This window comes from Ammospiza caudacuta, chromosome Z (assembly GCF_027887145.1).
Source record: "Ammospiza caudacuta isolate bAmmCau1 chromosome Z, bAmmCau1.pri, whole genome shotgun sequence".
NCBI classification, from domain to species: Eukaryota; Metazoa; Chordata; class Aves; order Passeriformes; family Passerellidae; genus Ammospiza; species Ammospiza caudacuta.
In genome coordinates, this window is record NC_080632.1 from 83,113,342 (window position 1) to 83,130,559 (window position 17,218).

At 40.5% G+C, this 17,218-nt stretch overlaps 1 protein-coding gene across 2 annotated transcripts in view; it reads left to right on the top strand.

Annotated features, from left to right (window-relative positions):
- Nucleotides 1–8,060: 8,060 nt before the first annotated feature.
- Nucleotides 8,061–17,218, top strand: part of PIK3C3 (phosphatidylinositol 3-kinase catalytic subunit type 3) — a 66,537-nt gene continuing 57,379 nt past the window's right edge. For both annotated transcript variants that reach the window (XM_058823500.1, XM_058823501.1), the window contains exons 1-4: nt 8,061–8,128; nt 10,183–10,371; nt 10,880–11,023; nt 13,257–13,386. In XM_058823500.1, coding sequence (XP_058679483.1) covers nt 8,061–8,128; nt 10,183–10,371; nt 10,880–11,023; nt 13,257–13,386 — 531 coding nt within the window. The remainder of the gene's footprint in view (nt 8,129–10,182; nt 10,372–10,879; nt 11,024–13,256; nt 13,387–17,218) is intronic.

Here is a 17,218-nt window from a genome sequence, read left to right on the forward strand (position 1 = left end):
GAATTCTGTAAACGGGGTTTTCTGAGCAGGGATCCCCACAACTTGTACCTGAACACTTTAGGGTCAATTATGGTTTTGTCCTTTATGTTGGTTGGAGAAGAAAGAAAACACTGAGCTTCATATTCCCAGTTCCTGAGCACCTTTCCTCTGCGGCACAGAAGATACAAAATCCAACACACCCTGAAAAATTTGCAAAATGTCTGGTGCTTGGAGAATTAACACTTCCAGTGTGCCCTTTAGTGATGTGGAAGAGAAAATACATAAACCTCAGCTAAAGAAGGGGATTCACCCTGTTTAATATTAGCTTATAAACACTGGGCTTAATACAAGTAGGTCAGCTAGAATCTCTTTAAAAGCCCTCTGAGAAAAACAGGACTGCAAATAGTGGAACACCCTGACCTCACACAATTACTGAAGGTGAGCATGACTGTACTGCTCTTGGATATTATTGCCTCCTTCCTTGACTCTAATCCAAGGGGAGACTAGCCCAGACTAGGGAAAGTTAGGTATCCCAACACAAAAATTTAATTTTAAAGAAATAATAATCTTTTGTTTATGGCCTGAATCGTTATTTGGATTTGAATGCTGTGAAAATGGGAGTCTCCTGCAACTGGATGGATGGACTTAATTTTTCTTCACTGTATGGTCAAAACCTGTATTTGTGGGATTCTATGTTTGTTATTCTTTTTAAGTTGTTATTATTGTTGCTTCTTATTTGGAACAACCTAAAAGAGATGTTCAGCTACTTTGGGGAAGCATGGGGTGCAGAGCCAAACTTCCTTTCCCTAAGTTAGTTGAAAGTGATGTGCTCTCATTCCCATGGCAAAGAACATTTCCTTTAGCAGCTGACAAGTTTTTCAAGGTGTTTCTGCACATCCTGTAGGGAAAGCAAATTGTCATCAAAATTGAAAATTCAGAATATTTTTTTTTCCCTGAAGGTCCTTAGGGCTCTTGAAATGCTAAGTAGAAAACTGAGCTCAATGCATATGGAGGAGATTTTCATATTTTAAAAGTCAGACAGAGTGTCAGCCGGCAGATGCAGCAATTCCAGGAATCTTCAAAAAGGCAGAAGCAGAAAAGTTTACTGCTTGTTCGACGGACACATTATTTCAGCCTGTGTTCTGCAGATTGAGAGGCAGATTGCCTAGGGTCAGAGGGTGACCCTGCCCTGCAGGATGAGTATTATTCCTTCTTTTTTTTTTTTTTTAAGTGCAGATTTACATTTGGCTGCAACCTGCCTCCTTAATGATGGATCAACCTTTTGTGCAGGTATAAGCTCTGATTGATGGGGCATGGGGATAGGAGAGGAGAATGGAGAAAAAAAGTTTATAAATTTGACATAAGATTTGAATCGCAGCAGGAACTCTGCCAGCCTTCTTAGGCATAAAATTGGACTGGCTGGAGATATGTACTGCATGTGTGATGTTTCAGCACTTATTGCTTTCATTATATCTTTACTTACTCAGTTAACAGACTACTGAACTTGCAAAATCTAGCAGACTGGGGATTTTTTTTAAAATAAATTTTATGATGGGGGCAGGGGAGAAAGAACTGAAAACCCCAAAATTACGTAACTACATGACAGGACTTGCTCTGAGGTAACTGAATACAATTTACTTGATTTCACTGAACTTACCTTACACTGATTTTCTCTAACTGATGACCTGACACAGTATTCTGGTTTGGGTTTAGCTTTCTTTTTTCCCCTGCTTCTGAATTGGCGGTGTTGACATTTCATGTTTCCCATTATCATTATTCCTTCCCCTTCCTTGTTTTGGGAATTAAATGGCTTATTGACTAAACAGCATTAGAAAACTAAAGTTAATGGGCCAAACTCTTCCCTAGTGCAACTTAATATATTGAGTTCAAGTTATATAGAGATGAATGAGTTCAGGGACTCCTCCAAAGAGAGTTATTTCTGAGGCTTATTCTGAAAGTCCAGAGCTTTGTTGTCATTTCAACAGAAATTAAATGTTTAAAGAAGCCCAGTGCTTCACATTCAGCTGATATGATGAAACCTGAGAGTACTGACAACAAAAAGGTAAAATCATACCTTTTTAATGGATTAGAACAAATATTTCATTATTATCAAAAATTCATTTAATGATACTCTAGTTATGTCTACCTATTCCCTGGAGAACTCAAATTGTAAGTGTAACTCACGTGCCCATCTTCTCCATCATTTCATTATTTCATCATTTGTGGTGAGATTTTAGAAGACATGGAGATGTGGTACATAGGGACATAGGTTAGGAGAAAGCTTGGCAGTGCTGGGTTCATGGCTGGACTTGATGATCTCAAAGGTCTTTTCCAACCTGAATGATTCTATGATTTTTTAATTCCATCAATGGCAACTGAGGACAGGGTTGACTTACTGATATGACAAATGTCTCAGGAGCAAGGTAAGATTGGGAGGATTGGGCTTCTAAAAATTACCTAAAATGCACTGATCTGGATTGGGCTGAGAGAAAACAGACCTGTATGGCTGTGTCAAAATTAAAAAGGTTGTTTCTCACCAGGAGCTAGCACACCCATCTTGTGGTATTTGTGGAGCTTGTGAAGTGGAGCTTGCTGAGACAGACTGAATGGCTGGTGCTGGTAACAGCAAAGGGTGGGACTGAGTGGGTGAAGAGGTAAGAGATGCTGGCCAGTCCTGGGTTCATTTGAGCACAAGGAATTAAGCTGGACAGAAGGCTGGGGAAACAAGAGAATTTGCTCACTCATAGGGTCACTTAATGAGAACAGGCTGGGCATATACTAGATAGTACTACTTAGCCATGGAATAATAGAAACATATAAAATCAGATGGAAAGTGAAACTTACTAGGTAAAACTCCACAAATCAATAGAAGGCAAGGTGTGCTCTTTTCTAAAACTCTATTCTTATCCATTTTTAAAGGAAATACAATGTGCTAACCACCCCTCCACTGTGGTTCTGAAAACCTGATCACTGCTGTGGTATTTGAATAGCAGAAACTCTCTCTGCTGCACACCCAGCATGTAAAGTCTTTCTCAGGATATTCCTAGAGGGAAAAAGGCAGTTGCCAAGTCAGTTTTGTTCCAGTTCATTAGTGAGCGAAAGTGATTATCGTCTGACAGATGCACTAAGGGTTATGTATAGTTCCTAGATGTCTCAGCCCAGTTTTTAGCAGACAGATGTCCACATTCAGGAAAGATAAAACAAGTCTGACAACATAGCTACTTCCAACAACTTTGCTGAAAATCTTTATGAGCAATGTGGGGCATGGCTGGACATCTGATCAGTCCTCTTCCGTATCGTGGTAGTCCCACCAGCAGAAAATAGATGGTGTATGAGGAATCAGTGCTGTCTTCTGGAAGATGGCATATATTTCTTGGTGGGAAGGAAAGGTTACGTATTTCTCTGTGGCTATCAGTTGAATGTGAACTGCAAGTGACACTTCTGCTTCAAAACAAGAAAAATAGCTCCATTCCCTCCAAAGAGAATTGTGTCAGCAGCAGACCTCTCTATTGCTCCCACTGTTTTCTCAATGCTTCACCTCATCAGACTTCTGGGAGCTGACAAACTATCGGACTGAAAAACAGAACAGGGGTAGGGGAGATTCTAATGCATGAGCAGAGCAATGAAGAGTGTCAATTGCATGCTTGCTATATTTTTTCCAATGACAAGAATGGAATAATACCAGCAAGTAACTAAAACTAGGCATAGCTGGCCAGTTACTTACATTTTCATAAGAAAAAATAGATTCCTCTTGGTGTACTTTTTTTTCAAAGAAATTTTAAACACTTAAATTGGTGCTTCAAGACCAAACATTCAGGTAAATGTTAGAGAACTACAAGAATATGTTTCTGGGCTGTCCTGGGAAAGAAAGCCAGGGGCTCTCCCACTGCATCCACCAGAAAGAAGGGAAGACTTGCAGTGCTGCCAGAGCAGGTCCAGACCAGGGCATCAGGCATCTCTTCAGGGATGGGACCTTAGTCTAAGAGTGGGAATTGGCTTAATGAAGTCCATGGCTGGGTCAAGCAGGGCTGTGGTAGAGCAGGAGATTGATTTCTATGGCATTGCTTGGACACAGAACTCCCTGCAATGGGGCTGTGGGCCATAAGCAGGAGGCACTGGCCACCAGTAACTCCTAATAGTCCCTCATGTCATTCTCAGCTTCATCCCAAGCCAGAAGGGACATGTTGCTCTAGGACACGAAATAAAACTACATGGACACTGGAATCTCCAAGGTAAAAAGAGAGAAAGTTTAATTCTGACTCCAACATTTATAGATTTCCAAAAGTGACAGTGGATTAGAGGATGACAGTGCCACCTCTCCAATGACACTGGAAAAACCAACAGTCCATCAAATTTCTCCTCCTCCAGAAAAGAATGCAAAAACAATAAGCATTTACAGGAAAGTGTGTGAGAAAGTTTGTTACGAGAATGTAAACATCAGAAGGCTTAGAAGAACTTAAAAAACAGGGCAACAGGACAGATGTTCCTTTTTCTGTTGGCACAGTGAAGGTCAGAATTTCATGCACTTGGAGCATCAGGAATTTTGACACCGGTTTGCTTCCAGAACGTGTTCCTGCTATCAACATATATGTAGTTGCACACTAGTTCACTCCTGGGCTCTGTTGTGGCATGTATTTATTAGTCTCCTTAAGGAAGAAACCCAAGCAGAGTTGCCAGCAGAGTTTGCTTATGGGTGTGCTGCATATCAGCAACAAGAGAAAAGATGTGCTTCATTTGAAATGCAACACTTGGAATAATCCTGCCCTACTTCAAGAGGCCAAAACCAGAAACATAACCACCACAAAAGTGCTCTCATGATGTGCCCTAGGTGTCACACCGCAAAACATTCCCACAGGCAGTAAAACAATCCGTATGATCATAGAACCACAGAATGGTTTGGACTGGAGGGGGATCTTAAGGATCCTCTAGTTCCAACCTCCTCCTCTGCCATGGGCAGGGATACCTTCCACTACACCAGGTTGCTTCAAGCTCCATCTAACCTGGCTTTGAACATTTCCAGAGATAGGGAAACCAAGACTCCTCCGAGCCAGCACAGTCTGCTACTAAATCCAGCACTTAGAGCTGGAAAACACACATAAATAATCATATCTTTTGGCCACAGAGTGGTCACTGAAGCTCAGAAGTCAGAAGAATTGACCAGTTGGGATATGGATGGACCACTCTGCAGGGGCCAGATCAAGAGAGGGTAGCTGTGAGTTATATGAACTACCTGACTCAGGGGCAACAGCCCATGGTTCATGCTTTTATCATTTAGTACAGATGTTGCCACAGTGAAGGACACACAGAAGTGGCAGCAGAGAGTAAAACAGGAAAATGTCCTTATACAGCTCAGCATCTGCTCCACAGGGAAAGGCCCCATTCAGCTTCACTGGCTGCAGGTGTGTGGCAGTGCAGATGCCCATCACCTCCAGCCAGAATGGTGTCAGAGCACAAGCAATGGCCCTGGATGTTCATCACTGCCTCTTCCAAGCGCTTCGGGACCCTTCAAGGTGAAAAATACTCTTCCTATCTGCCTCCGTAGCAGTATATGAGAACCTAGAAATGTAAGGTTATTAATATCAGAAAGTGGTATAAAGTGACATTTCTGATTGAAATAGCATCTTTCTTCAATTTTATTGTCAAAAATGTCTCTCCTAAACATTTTTCTCATTTTTTGCCTCACCTAAATTAGTTATCTAGTTAGACATAGTGGAATCTGAAAAAAACTTTTTTAATGCCTTTTTCAGAGGCCTTCTGTAATTTTTTCCCTTAGCTTTTTCCTTTTTTTTTCTCTTTAAACAAATCTTTAATAATTATCTGAAAATGCCTATAGTGGTGCAATAGAGTATGAGATTATTAAACTGATACCACTAATTTCATTAATTGAAAAAGAATCTAATATTTCCTGACAAAAAAATCATACCAAAACTGGTACATACGTATGAATGTACTTATTGCTTGTGCACAGAGACAGACGTTGCTTAGCTTTAAAATAGTGAGTTTTGTCTTTTAATTTTTTGCAGGTTTATGTTTTACTTTTTCTTCACACCCAAGGAGAAAAAAAAAGGTTTGTTTATTCCTGTTACAGATAACAGAGATTTTATGTAAAAAAAAACAATGATGGAACCAAAGTAAAAAACAAACAGAAGTCATCAAAAATTATGAGGCAGGCAAACACATTAATGGTTTCAGCAGGCTGCCAGGATTGCTGAAACCATAAATGTGACCAGAAAGTGAAGAATTAAGATAGAAAAGATAGATTAAAAAGTCATCTTTACTGTGCAGAGGAATTTGTTAATTTAATTATACTTAAATTATGTTTGGCACTCATGATACATGTCAGTGGAGTAGTGCTGGAAACCAAAGACTTCATTTTAGCGATACAGTTCTCAGTTATGGACTCCTCTAGTTTCCTATTTGTTTTAGAAAAACAGAAAGGAAAGACCTTTTGGTCACAGTACCTGAGGGAGGAAAAAAGTGTTGAGGTGAAAAAGTCCTTCACTTAAAAGAAGCATTGCTCCTCTGCTTTGGCCTTCTTCTCTTGCAGAAGAAGACTGGCCAAGACATCCTTCTACATCCACCTGTAAACCCTGTCCTGCTGTGAAAATGGAAAACACTGCTTCCAGGTGACAATTATTCCAGGTGACTTTATTTATTTTTTTACTTACTTACTTACTAACTTACTTACTTATTTGTCTGAGCTGCGCTGTGAGAGAGCACCTGTTTGGATGCTTCCAGAGGACCAAGAGTGTTTTAAGTACAGTGAGCTAGAGCAAAATAGCATTTTTTATACTTTTGTTCAGCAGTCCTGAGAAGTTCAGCAGTTGTGGTGTATCATAAAACACAAAAACTTTTGTCAGTGCTGACTGCTTTGCCTACATAGAGAGAATAAGTGTAGGGTAATAATGATTATATGCATAATTTCTGCATTTGTCACTTAAAGGTGCTCGCAGTCTGTATTAATTCTCAAAACACTAAACATTTTTTTTTAAATTATACATTATAATATTTTAGTTGTAGTTTCTGTAGTTTTGTAGATAGCTTCTGGCTGTCTGTACCAGATGTAGAGTCATTGTGTCACCCCAGCCCTGGTGAAGACCCTTTCCTTGAGCTGAGATTATTTAACTTGTACAAAAACTACTTAGTTAATCATAATAGAGGGCTTTGCTGGGAAAGTTATTAAGTCTGAACTTCTATGCATAAATAATGGCATAGCTGGATGGAGCTCTGAGCTCTGGAGGGAACCCAGCTCTAGAGGAAAGTGTCTCTGCCCACGGCAGGAGGTTGGAAATAAAGGAGCTTTAAGTTCCTTTCCAAGCCAAACTTTTCTATAAGGGTCCAAAGGAGGCCATGAGGATGGAGAATGGTCTAGGAGTGAAGCCTTAAGAGCTCACGTGATTTGCTAGACCTGGAGTAGACTGAGGAGACACCTCATCGTGGTCTTCGAGATCCTCATGAGGGGAAGACGAAGGGCCGGTACTGATCTCTTCATTCTTGCCACAGCAATGGGATCTGAAGGAACCGCAGGAGGCTGAGTCAGGGGAGGTTTAGGCTGGATTTCAGGAAAAAGTTTTTCTCCCAGAGGGTGGCTGGGCACTGGAACAGGCTGCCCAGGGATGTGGTCACAACACCAAGCCTGTCTGAGTTTAAGAAGCATTTGGGAAATGCTCTCAGACACACGACTCCTACCATGCAGTTGGGGCATTCTGTGCAGGGCCAGGAGCTAGACTCGATGATCCTTCTGGGTCCCTTCAAACTCAGGACACTCTGTGGTGCTGTTGCGAGGCTCCATCCCTCTCCGCCCTCAGGCGGCACAGGAGCCATCCCGCCGGCAGCCGACCCCGCAGCCACCTCGCCGCTGCCCGCTGCCGCCGCCATGTCGCGCGCCGTGCGCCCAGGCGCTGGGAGGGAAGCGGGGGCGGCCGCGGGCCGGCGGCCATTTTGGTCAAGGGCCGGCACCGCTCCTTCCTCCCTTACTCAAGATGGCGGCAGGGGCGCATGCTCGGAGCGCGGCCAGGGAGGCCGGCACTGCTGCCCGCGAGCGCTGAGGGGGCGGGCGGGGAGCAGCAGCGGCGGCGGCCATGGGCGAGACCGAGAGGCTTTATTATGTGTACAGCTGCGACCTGGACATCAACGTACAGCTGAAGATGTGAGTGAGCGGCGTCGGGGCTCAGAGGGGAACGGTCGCTGCCGCCCTGGGAGGGGGTAGCGGGCCGCCCGCCCCTCGGCGGGGTGCCGTGGTGCCGCAGCCCCGCCGTGCCCGGGGACAGGCGGTGCTTGCTCAGCTCCGGTGCCGCGTCCCGGCCCGCGGGGAGGCGGCGGGCGAGGGGCAGGGCTGGAGCTGTGCTGCGAACGTGTGTCAGGTGTGCCGTGTCCTCAGGTGCTCCAAGGCAGCGATTGTCAGTGCTGGCTCCCAGAGTCTCTCACCTGTCAGAGAATCGCAGATTGGTTTGCGTTACAAAGACCTTTAAAGCCCATCCTGTTACACCCCCTGCTATGGACAGGGACATGTTCCACTATCCCAAGCTGGTCCTAGCCCCATCCAGCTTGGCCTTTAACGCTCCCAGGGATGGGACAGCCACAGCTGCTCTGAGCAAACTGTGCTCGGGCATCACCACCCTCACAGTAAAGAATTCTTTCCTAATTAATCTAAATCTACTCTGTCTGAAGCAATGTCCCCCTGCCCTGTCACTGCATGTTTCTGTAAATAATCTTGCCTGTTCTTTCCTGTAAGTTCCCTTCAGGAATTGGAGGGCCACCGCTGTGTCACCGCTCACTCCTGAGTGTTAAGGGAAGGAGATAAACTGGTGACACTCTTGCTGCTTGTTTGCATGCTCCTGTGAAAGCGTGGTGTTCTTACTGGGGTGTTCTACTGTAGCAAGATCCAGGTGCTGCAACATGTAAATATATTCCTAACTGAGTGTGTGGAAGCACTTTTGTTGAAGCTGGATTTGCCTTACAGTGTTTTAATTTTTCGTTTGTTTTTTTAAGTTTCTTTACTTCATCACAGCAGTGAGAAGTTTGAGAAGTAGGAGGGATGTGGCTGACTCTCAAATGTACTGTGCCCAGTGGTGGTGCATTAAAGTATCTTGCACTTTTCTGGCAAACTAACTTGGAGAAGCTTGTTAAGGGTTGTTTAATTTCTGAAAAAGTGATGGTGATGGTAGTGGATGGTGTGCCTGCTCATGACAAGGGTTGGAACTGGATGATTTTTAAGGTCCCTGCCAGCCCACACTGTTCTGTGCCATCAGGAGTCAGATTCATGTGACCTCTTTGATAGTTCATTCCACCAAACAAAATTAAAACTAGCAGTTTTTTTTTTTTTATTTTAACGCATAGAAGTGTATGTCATCCTTAGAATGTACAGTGTCAGTTCTGTGCAAGTAACTTGTTAATTTACTCTGGAATGGTTTTGTGGAAACAAATAGATTTTTGTTTAGTGGAGGATTGATCTTACATGTTTGCCCATCACCTCAATTATTATTTTTTTTGTTTGTTAGTTTTTGGTTTTGTTTTAACTAGCGCATCCACAGACAGATATCTAATGTTCATGTCTGTTTTCATTGTAGTATAGCTGAAGCCTGAGAAATTCCATCAATTCCTCTTAATAGTAACTGTGCAAAGTGCTGCAGGGCTTTGACCAAGTTTTATTTGAACAATCTGCTTAAGTGAACTTTATTTTGTTGTGGATTTGAGAGATGACTGACTTCCAAAACCAGTCATACATTTCATAGATCTTAAAAATTTACTTACCATAGTTGTTTTGGTTTTTATTTTTCCAAATAGTGTTTGAAGCACTCATAATCTGATGTTTGTTTTGTCTATTTTAATAATAGCAGCATATGTCTTCTCATTTATTGTTGCCCTACTTAAGCTCTGTCTGAGAATCCACAGGTTGTACTAGAAAAAGTTGCCTGCATTTAAAAGACAAACAAGTAATTCTTGCCTTCCCTGCTTTTCCCTTCACCCCCGCCTAAATCAGTGCAGCAGTACATTCCATGTTTGCTGAGCATTTCACATCCTGAGTTCCTGTCTGGTGTTTGGATTTCACTACAAGTGGTATTGCAAAGTGAGAATAGCCTCAGTTCTGGGTAATCTAAGTATAAGCTGTGGAAATGCAATAGGATTTCTACTGTGGATGGAATAAATTCTGGTTTACTTATGTTTTCTTCTTTTCCTCCTCCCCTGCCCTCTCCCCCGTAGAGGAAGTCTGGAAGGGAAAAGAGAACAGAAAAGCTACAAAGCTCTCTTAGAAGATCCGATGCTGAAGTTCTCGGGACTGTACCAAGAGACTTGCTCTGACTTGTATGTAACCTGTCAGGTGTTTGCAGAGGGGAAGCCGCTTGCTCTTCCAGTTAGAACTTCCTACAAGGCTTTTAGCACTAGGTGGAAGTAAGTGGCTTGCCTTTTATTTCATGTTCTTCATAATTAGTGGGGCACCAAGTATTTGTTTCTGTCAGAAAGATTTGATTCTGTTGTCTTCTATAAAATGGCTTATGCTTTTTCAAGTGTCTGTATAGTTAGTGTTATCCAGCCAGCACAAAAACAACCTTTTTCTGTAAAGGGTAAGTGATAAAATTGTTACTAGTGTTCTTGGGCATGTCCTGCTACTTCAAGTAACTTCTGGGGCCCGGAGTGATACATTTTCATGCTGTTCACTGACAGCCTGATCCTTGCTACTCAGTATCAAGCCAGAATATTTTTCTTTTGGGGTATAGCCTTTAGTCATGGTGTTTGAATAGTTAAAGCTCACGGGAAAATAGTCCATTTGCCCTAAGAAATTTTCATTTAAACTAATAGAGAGTAACTTGAATTGTAAAGCTTTTATTTATTATTTAAACTTACAGAGAGTAACTTGAATTGTAAAGCTTTATAACTAATAAATGGTGTTTCTCTGCAGCTGGAACGAATGGCTGAAACTGCCTGTGAAGTATCCAGACTTGCCTCGGAATGCTCAGGTGGCTCTGACCATCTGGGATGTATATGGACCTGGTAAAGCCGTTCCTGTGGGAGGAACAACAGTCTCACTCTTTGGAAAATATGGGTATACTGCTTTTTCTTCTCATTTAAAGCTCACCTGTGAATAGTAATGTGGCATGGGTTATGAGAGATAAGTTTTTAAATATTTTCTAAACTAGGTTAACAGTTCCATGTTTGAAAAATCAGATACATAGGTGATTTGCTCCTGATTATTCTGGAGTGTAATTTCACACTTGCTGCAGTGTTGTATAAAATAAGTGCTCTATATAACACCTTTTTTCTTTTTTTTGTGATGATCTACAAGCTTGGATTTTAAGATGGCAAGTGCTGAAACCACTTCACATCTACACCCTTGTACTGCATGGATGCCAGTACTGATTACTTTAAAAAAATTATTTGATTGGCTTGCAATTAGGTTGTGAATGCACTGTTATTTATAGGGGATAAAATTTCACTCAGTAAATCAGCAATTTTCAAAGTTAATATGCTATGATCCAGTAAGAGGGGTGTTCAGTAAATTTGTGGATGGTAATACTAAGGTGGGCAGGATTGCAGTAATAATCTGTGTGGTGAACAATACCTTGAAAGAATCTTACCTAAGTACAAAGGAGACTGAGAAAACAGGTCATGGTCTAAGGAAAATTAAGAGGCACTGGTACTTCTTTGCAATTGATTGTTATCACATACAGACTGGGGAGCAGCTACCCAGGAAAAGACAGGAACAGACTTGCAGAGTGAATCTTAAATTTTGTGTGGCTCAGCATCATGGTGCTCTTGTAAAATGTGTGAATAATGTTGACCACATAAACGGTTTACAAGTATGTGCATCAGAGACACTTCTGTACCCTTTTCTTTTCCTACCCTTTTCTTCTCCACTCAGCTGGGCTGTATTCTGTTCTTTCTAACCAACTTCAGTCAAATTTCTGACTACTGGGAGTCTGTATCATTGAATGTCTAGAAAGTAGGTGGGATGGAGGAAGTGTTATGCCTAGTCAGGTTGAAAAAAAAGAATGTAGGAACATTTTTCTAGGGTGTATATAGTGCTGGAAATTGGGGAGAAATAGCCTGTTTTGTCTTGCTAGTGGATGAGGAGTAAGACTTCACTTAGACTGAAGTGCAGGAAAAGTTTAATCATTAGGAAAGCTGCTCTAATGATGCTTGAATGCAGAAAGTGACTGTAGAGAAAGGTTGTATCTCTCTCATTGAGGATGCTGCTTGAACAAAAAAGGATGAGATTGCCTTAAGGCAAAAAATTGAACCTGATCAATTGGACTGTGCCCCAAAGACTACTGGCAGCTGTTAAAGCATTAAAGCACAGTAACTGGAAAAAGATAAAAATAAATTTCAATTATAAGTCTTACTTCCAGCATGTGGAACTCAGATGAAATTGATGGAGAGAAATCAACAAAAAATTTTTGTATTTTGTAGTTTTTAAAAGAAAACCCTTGTAGTAATGCTCCATGAAATGGTGTGTAAATTTGAGGTCAGATGGTCTTTCTAATTGTTATTTCTCATTTTTAATGGTTCACCTTTTAAAATATTCCTGTCAATTGTATTTACCTGAAGTTATTAGAGCAAAGCGATGAGCTCTTGTTGGCAAAGGTAATGGATGCACTTGATTTCTTGGGACATCTTTTATGGCTGGATCAGCACAAATGTGCAAGGTAAGCAGGGTTTTGCAGAGAAAAGATGTGGTCAGTTACCCTGCAAAGTTCTGTTCACTGCACACTTTCAATTATCAATTCAATTTCAAGCATTGATGGAGAAAGTAGTGTGTGTAGAGTTTTTGGCATTTTTTTTTTCTTGGTATGTTTTTATTATTATTATTATTTGGCAGCTCAGAAAGCTGCTTTATGGCTATTGACCTTTGGATGCAACTTTGGTAGCTTTTCAGTTCATTTTTTTCATACTGGCAGAGCTATGGTTACTGTTACAATTTGCAAGTCAAGAGGAATACTTTCTGCTTAATTACAAATAATAAAACTATGAAGGTCGAGCTTTCTCCTTAGTTTGTGTTTGTACCACCCCACTGGCTTTGGGAATTACCCATTTTTCTTCTGCTTGCTGAATAAGTTATCTCTGACTTCACAATTTTCTTCTAAACTCCATGTGCCAGTAAAATAAAGGTTGTAGAGAGCACAAGGTGCAAGGCACTTGTGCAGTAGAGTTCAATTATACAATTTTGTAGTTTTGACAAAGGAAGCAACTTCATTTTCTTGCAGCTGCTGCTCAACTTTGATTCCTGACAGCTGTATTATATTGAGTTTCCTGAAGTGATTCTGCATTTTTCCCTGCAGTATGTTTCGACAAGGAATGCATGACTTGAAAGTCTGGCCCAATGTAGAAGCTGATGGCTCCGAGCCCACCAAAACTCCTGGGAGAACCAGCAGTACAGTCTCTGAAGATCAAATGAGCCGCTTGGCAAAGGTAATGGAATAGCAAGTAACCTTTAAAATGTATGTGACAAGCATGCACTTCACTGGGGAGAAATGAAGACAGCTTCCAGTGCTGTTTTCTCACGTGATAGCTCCCTTCCTTTGGTTATTTAGGTGTTTCACGGGATTTATACAAAGGAGTAAGGTAGATCATACTTAATTGCTTCTGAAGTGTTTTTTTAAAAAAAACTTCTATTACACATAGCAGTTTGTTGGAACAACTTAAGATCTAAATTCTTTGTAAAGAATTAAAACATGAAAATGCCTTGAAGATGCTTAAAGACAAAATTCCATCAGGTTTAATAAGAGCCTCTCCTAACAGTGACTTGTGAGGACGCCTGAGTTTCTTTCAGAGACCATCCCTTATCTTTGAGGCTGTGTGGAGGAGTGTTCAGAAGTGGTGTCATACCTGTACATTAGAAAGAACTTGAGTAGAACTGTGGAAATTAACCCAAGTTTCATTCATTTAAGCTCATGAATATTACAAAAATAGTACATTACTATTTTTGCCCCCAAGCTTTTGTGGGCAGAGTATATTCTTGCCCTCAAAACTAGTGAAATTGATCCGAGTGTGTTAGTTACTGGGCTGTTTTACTAGAAGATCTCTGATAATTCAGGTAAGCTTACCCCAAGCTTAGTCCACCTATTCAATGAGCTTTCTTCTTAATCTTGGTCTCCCAGACTTTATGCAGACCTTTGTGGGACTCGCAATAAAAGACAGAACCATTTTCTCATAAATCTAGAGATTTATGACAGTGATTAACTTTCATTTAAGGGTCTCTGTTTCATTAGTGTAGTTTGCACTGAATTTATAATGGAAAGCTCATTAAAGCCAGTGATGCCCCATTTCTTGATCATAGTAGAATAAATGCCCTCTGGCCTAAGGAGTCTTTGTAAAAAGACACTAAATATCAACTCTTATTTCCAGTTTGTCATCTGGTTATATGATGGATGCTCCGGGTTTCTGGGAAAGACTTTGAAAGTGTAGGCCATGCCTTTCATGTTAGTTCTGTTATACAGACATTATCACTCACTCTCTCTAGCTCAAAAAGCATAAATAAAATAGAGTACTTCAGTCTTAAAATAGATTATTCTGTTTTAGCCTGTTTTGGCATTTGGAAGATGATGACCCAAGGCTTCTGAGGAGTAGGAGGGAATTCTTTCAGATCCTATTTGAGAGTTGTAATGGCTAACAGAAAGCTAATAACATCACTGGCCCCATTCTTTTCTTCTGAAAGCTGTTTTGGGAGATGCTAATTTCTGAAAGAGGAGTGTTTTCACTGATATTTTGTTGGGGTCCTTTTTATAAAACAATTTTACCACCAAATGCTAGGGAAATTAGGGTTTCTGGGTAGTGTGTCTATGGGAGGTTTCATTTGCACAGCTGTTTACATAGCAGAGGAGGTTCTTGTGTCACTCCTAAATAGCTATTGCTCAAACGCAATCAGCTTCAGTTCTTCTGTGACTTATTGACCAGTTTCTGAATGCCTTCTCATACTACTCTGTGTGAAGGTATATTTAAATATAGGTAAAAGAGCTAGCACTTAGGTACATACATGGCAAGTTTGTGTGGGCTTTGTTGTTCTTGGTTTGGTGGTTTTTTTCTGTTTATTGAACAGACTTGTCCAATGTTGTGCTATTGATTGACATTGGTACCAGAGCCCAAGCTAGAGTCTTGCAGATAAGAGGTAATTTTGGAGAAGAGCTTGGGAAGAATCTTTTCTCCGTCTGAAAGGTAACTCCTTTCTTGACATGCTTCTGAGTTTATGTCTGTATGTGTTTCTTATTGATACATAGAATTTGTATAAAACCAGTGAGTAGGTAGTCAAAGAGTTTTACCTTACCTTAAATAATTGATACTGTGGCAAGTCTCCCCTTTCATGTTGACGTGCCATGTGGTTGTGCTCTGGCAAAATACATGAATGTTGCTAGTAAAACTGCTACTGATGGAAACACCATGGCTTTGCATTCTGGAGGCATTGTGAATGCAGATTTTTTGTGTACTAAGGAGTATTAATAGGAAGAGTATTTTAGCATTCTCATACATGAATGACATTAAGAGATTTCTCCCATGAGTGGTGTTAACTTTTTCTACTTAAAGTATTCTTAAGTTCTTTTTGATCCGTTCATTTCCATCATACCTTCTGCTGGCTGAATGAAATTAGGTAATAGTAATGTTGAGATACTATCTAAAAGGATGCATCTTACTTAGTAGCAAATGATAAATGCTTCTTTCCCTGAAGGGGATACTAGCTTCTCTCTTATTTTAAACTGTAATTATTAATTCAAAACAACAAATTCTTCATGTGTATCTATATCCTCACAGATCTTCCAGGTCTTGTATGCAGACCTAATTAATTCCTCTATTATAACTTTTTTCCTCTATAAGGGAGGTGTAAAGGTTTAAAATATTAATAATTTTCTTCTGAAATACACAAAATAACTTTCATTTTCTTTATTCTCTAGTGCAGTGAACAAGAAAGTGAACTAAGAATTTGTGACCAAGTTTTTTTCTCCAAGACCTTGATTACACAAACTTTAGCCCAATATAGTTGTGCCTGTACTATTAAACCATCAGTTTAGTGAGGATTTGAGAGCGAATAATGAAACAGTAAAATTGGTACAAACTCTTCAATTCTCTGTCTTCATAATGACTTTTATTTTTAGTGTACCTCTAGTGTTGAGCTATGGAAGGTCTAGGGCACATATCTGACAGACTGTGCAACCTGGACATCTCCCAGTGTATCCCAGTCTTAAATCTTCTGTGTTGGTTTTTTGTACTAATGCCACCTCCAGTTCTGTGTGGAAGCAGCAGGCTGATATTGTGTTTTCCTGCATCCAGTACCTTCATTCCTGCTGTCCTAGGTCTCTGTATCGCCTGTCCCTTAGCTGGGCAAGAAGTGACAGTGTCACTGTATGGCCTGTTCACATTCAGATGCTCATGGGTGGGCAGGCTAAGCACAGAACAAAGTTAATTAAATAATAACCTTTCCCCTAAGAAGAATAATTTTGAGGGGTCTCTTTGCTGGCCACTTTCTAGACAGATACTAATTTCTTTGGGAGATGAAGGAACTTCGTGTCTTCTAGTCTCTCTGCATCTCTTGCATTCTGCAATAATTAATGATTTTTTTGAAGAGTACTTGTCATTTCTTAGCAGCCAAAAAGGCTGTCTTCATATTTGTATGGTCTTCTTCTGAATAAAAAATTATCATAAAAAATTTCATTATGAATAGTGTTAGTGTATCATACTATACAAGTAGTATGCTCTCATCTTGTCTTCCATTCTTAAAGAGTCCTTTAAACAACTATATTGCTATTGCTACAGCTGTTTGTAAACATAGGAATAAAACTTGAGCTTACTAATTGGATGACTAAAGGAGAAAGCAAACTGTCTATGACTTGCTCTAAGATCTTCAGTTGACCCAGTTATGGTGTCAGTCTGGAAACAGCCTTTTCTGTTAAGGAAAGGCTGACACAGGCAGAAATATTCAGTATAGATAGTTTATGAAATACTTTATTTTTGTTTGGCTTGGTGAGTTTTACTATATGAAACATAGTAATACAAAAATGGGATGTCTTTTTTATGGGACTTTAGTTAAGAAAAAGGTTCCTCTTTTTGCTGTGCTAAAAATGCAAAGGTGATGTGCATGGATAATTATTGTGGTCTTTGCTGGGATTGGTATTTTAGATTGTAGACTTATTTTTATGGCATGGTTTGGCTGTTGACGAGGTGTGTACTATGTCACTACGTGTCTGCTATACAAGGTGAGTACAGTTTTTTCAGTTCCTTTATTTTTTTTTTGTCTGATTTCATATTAATATCT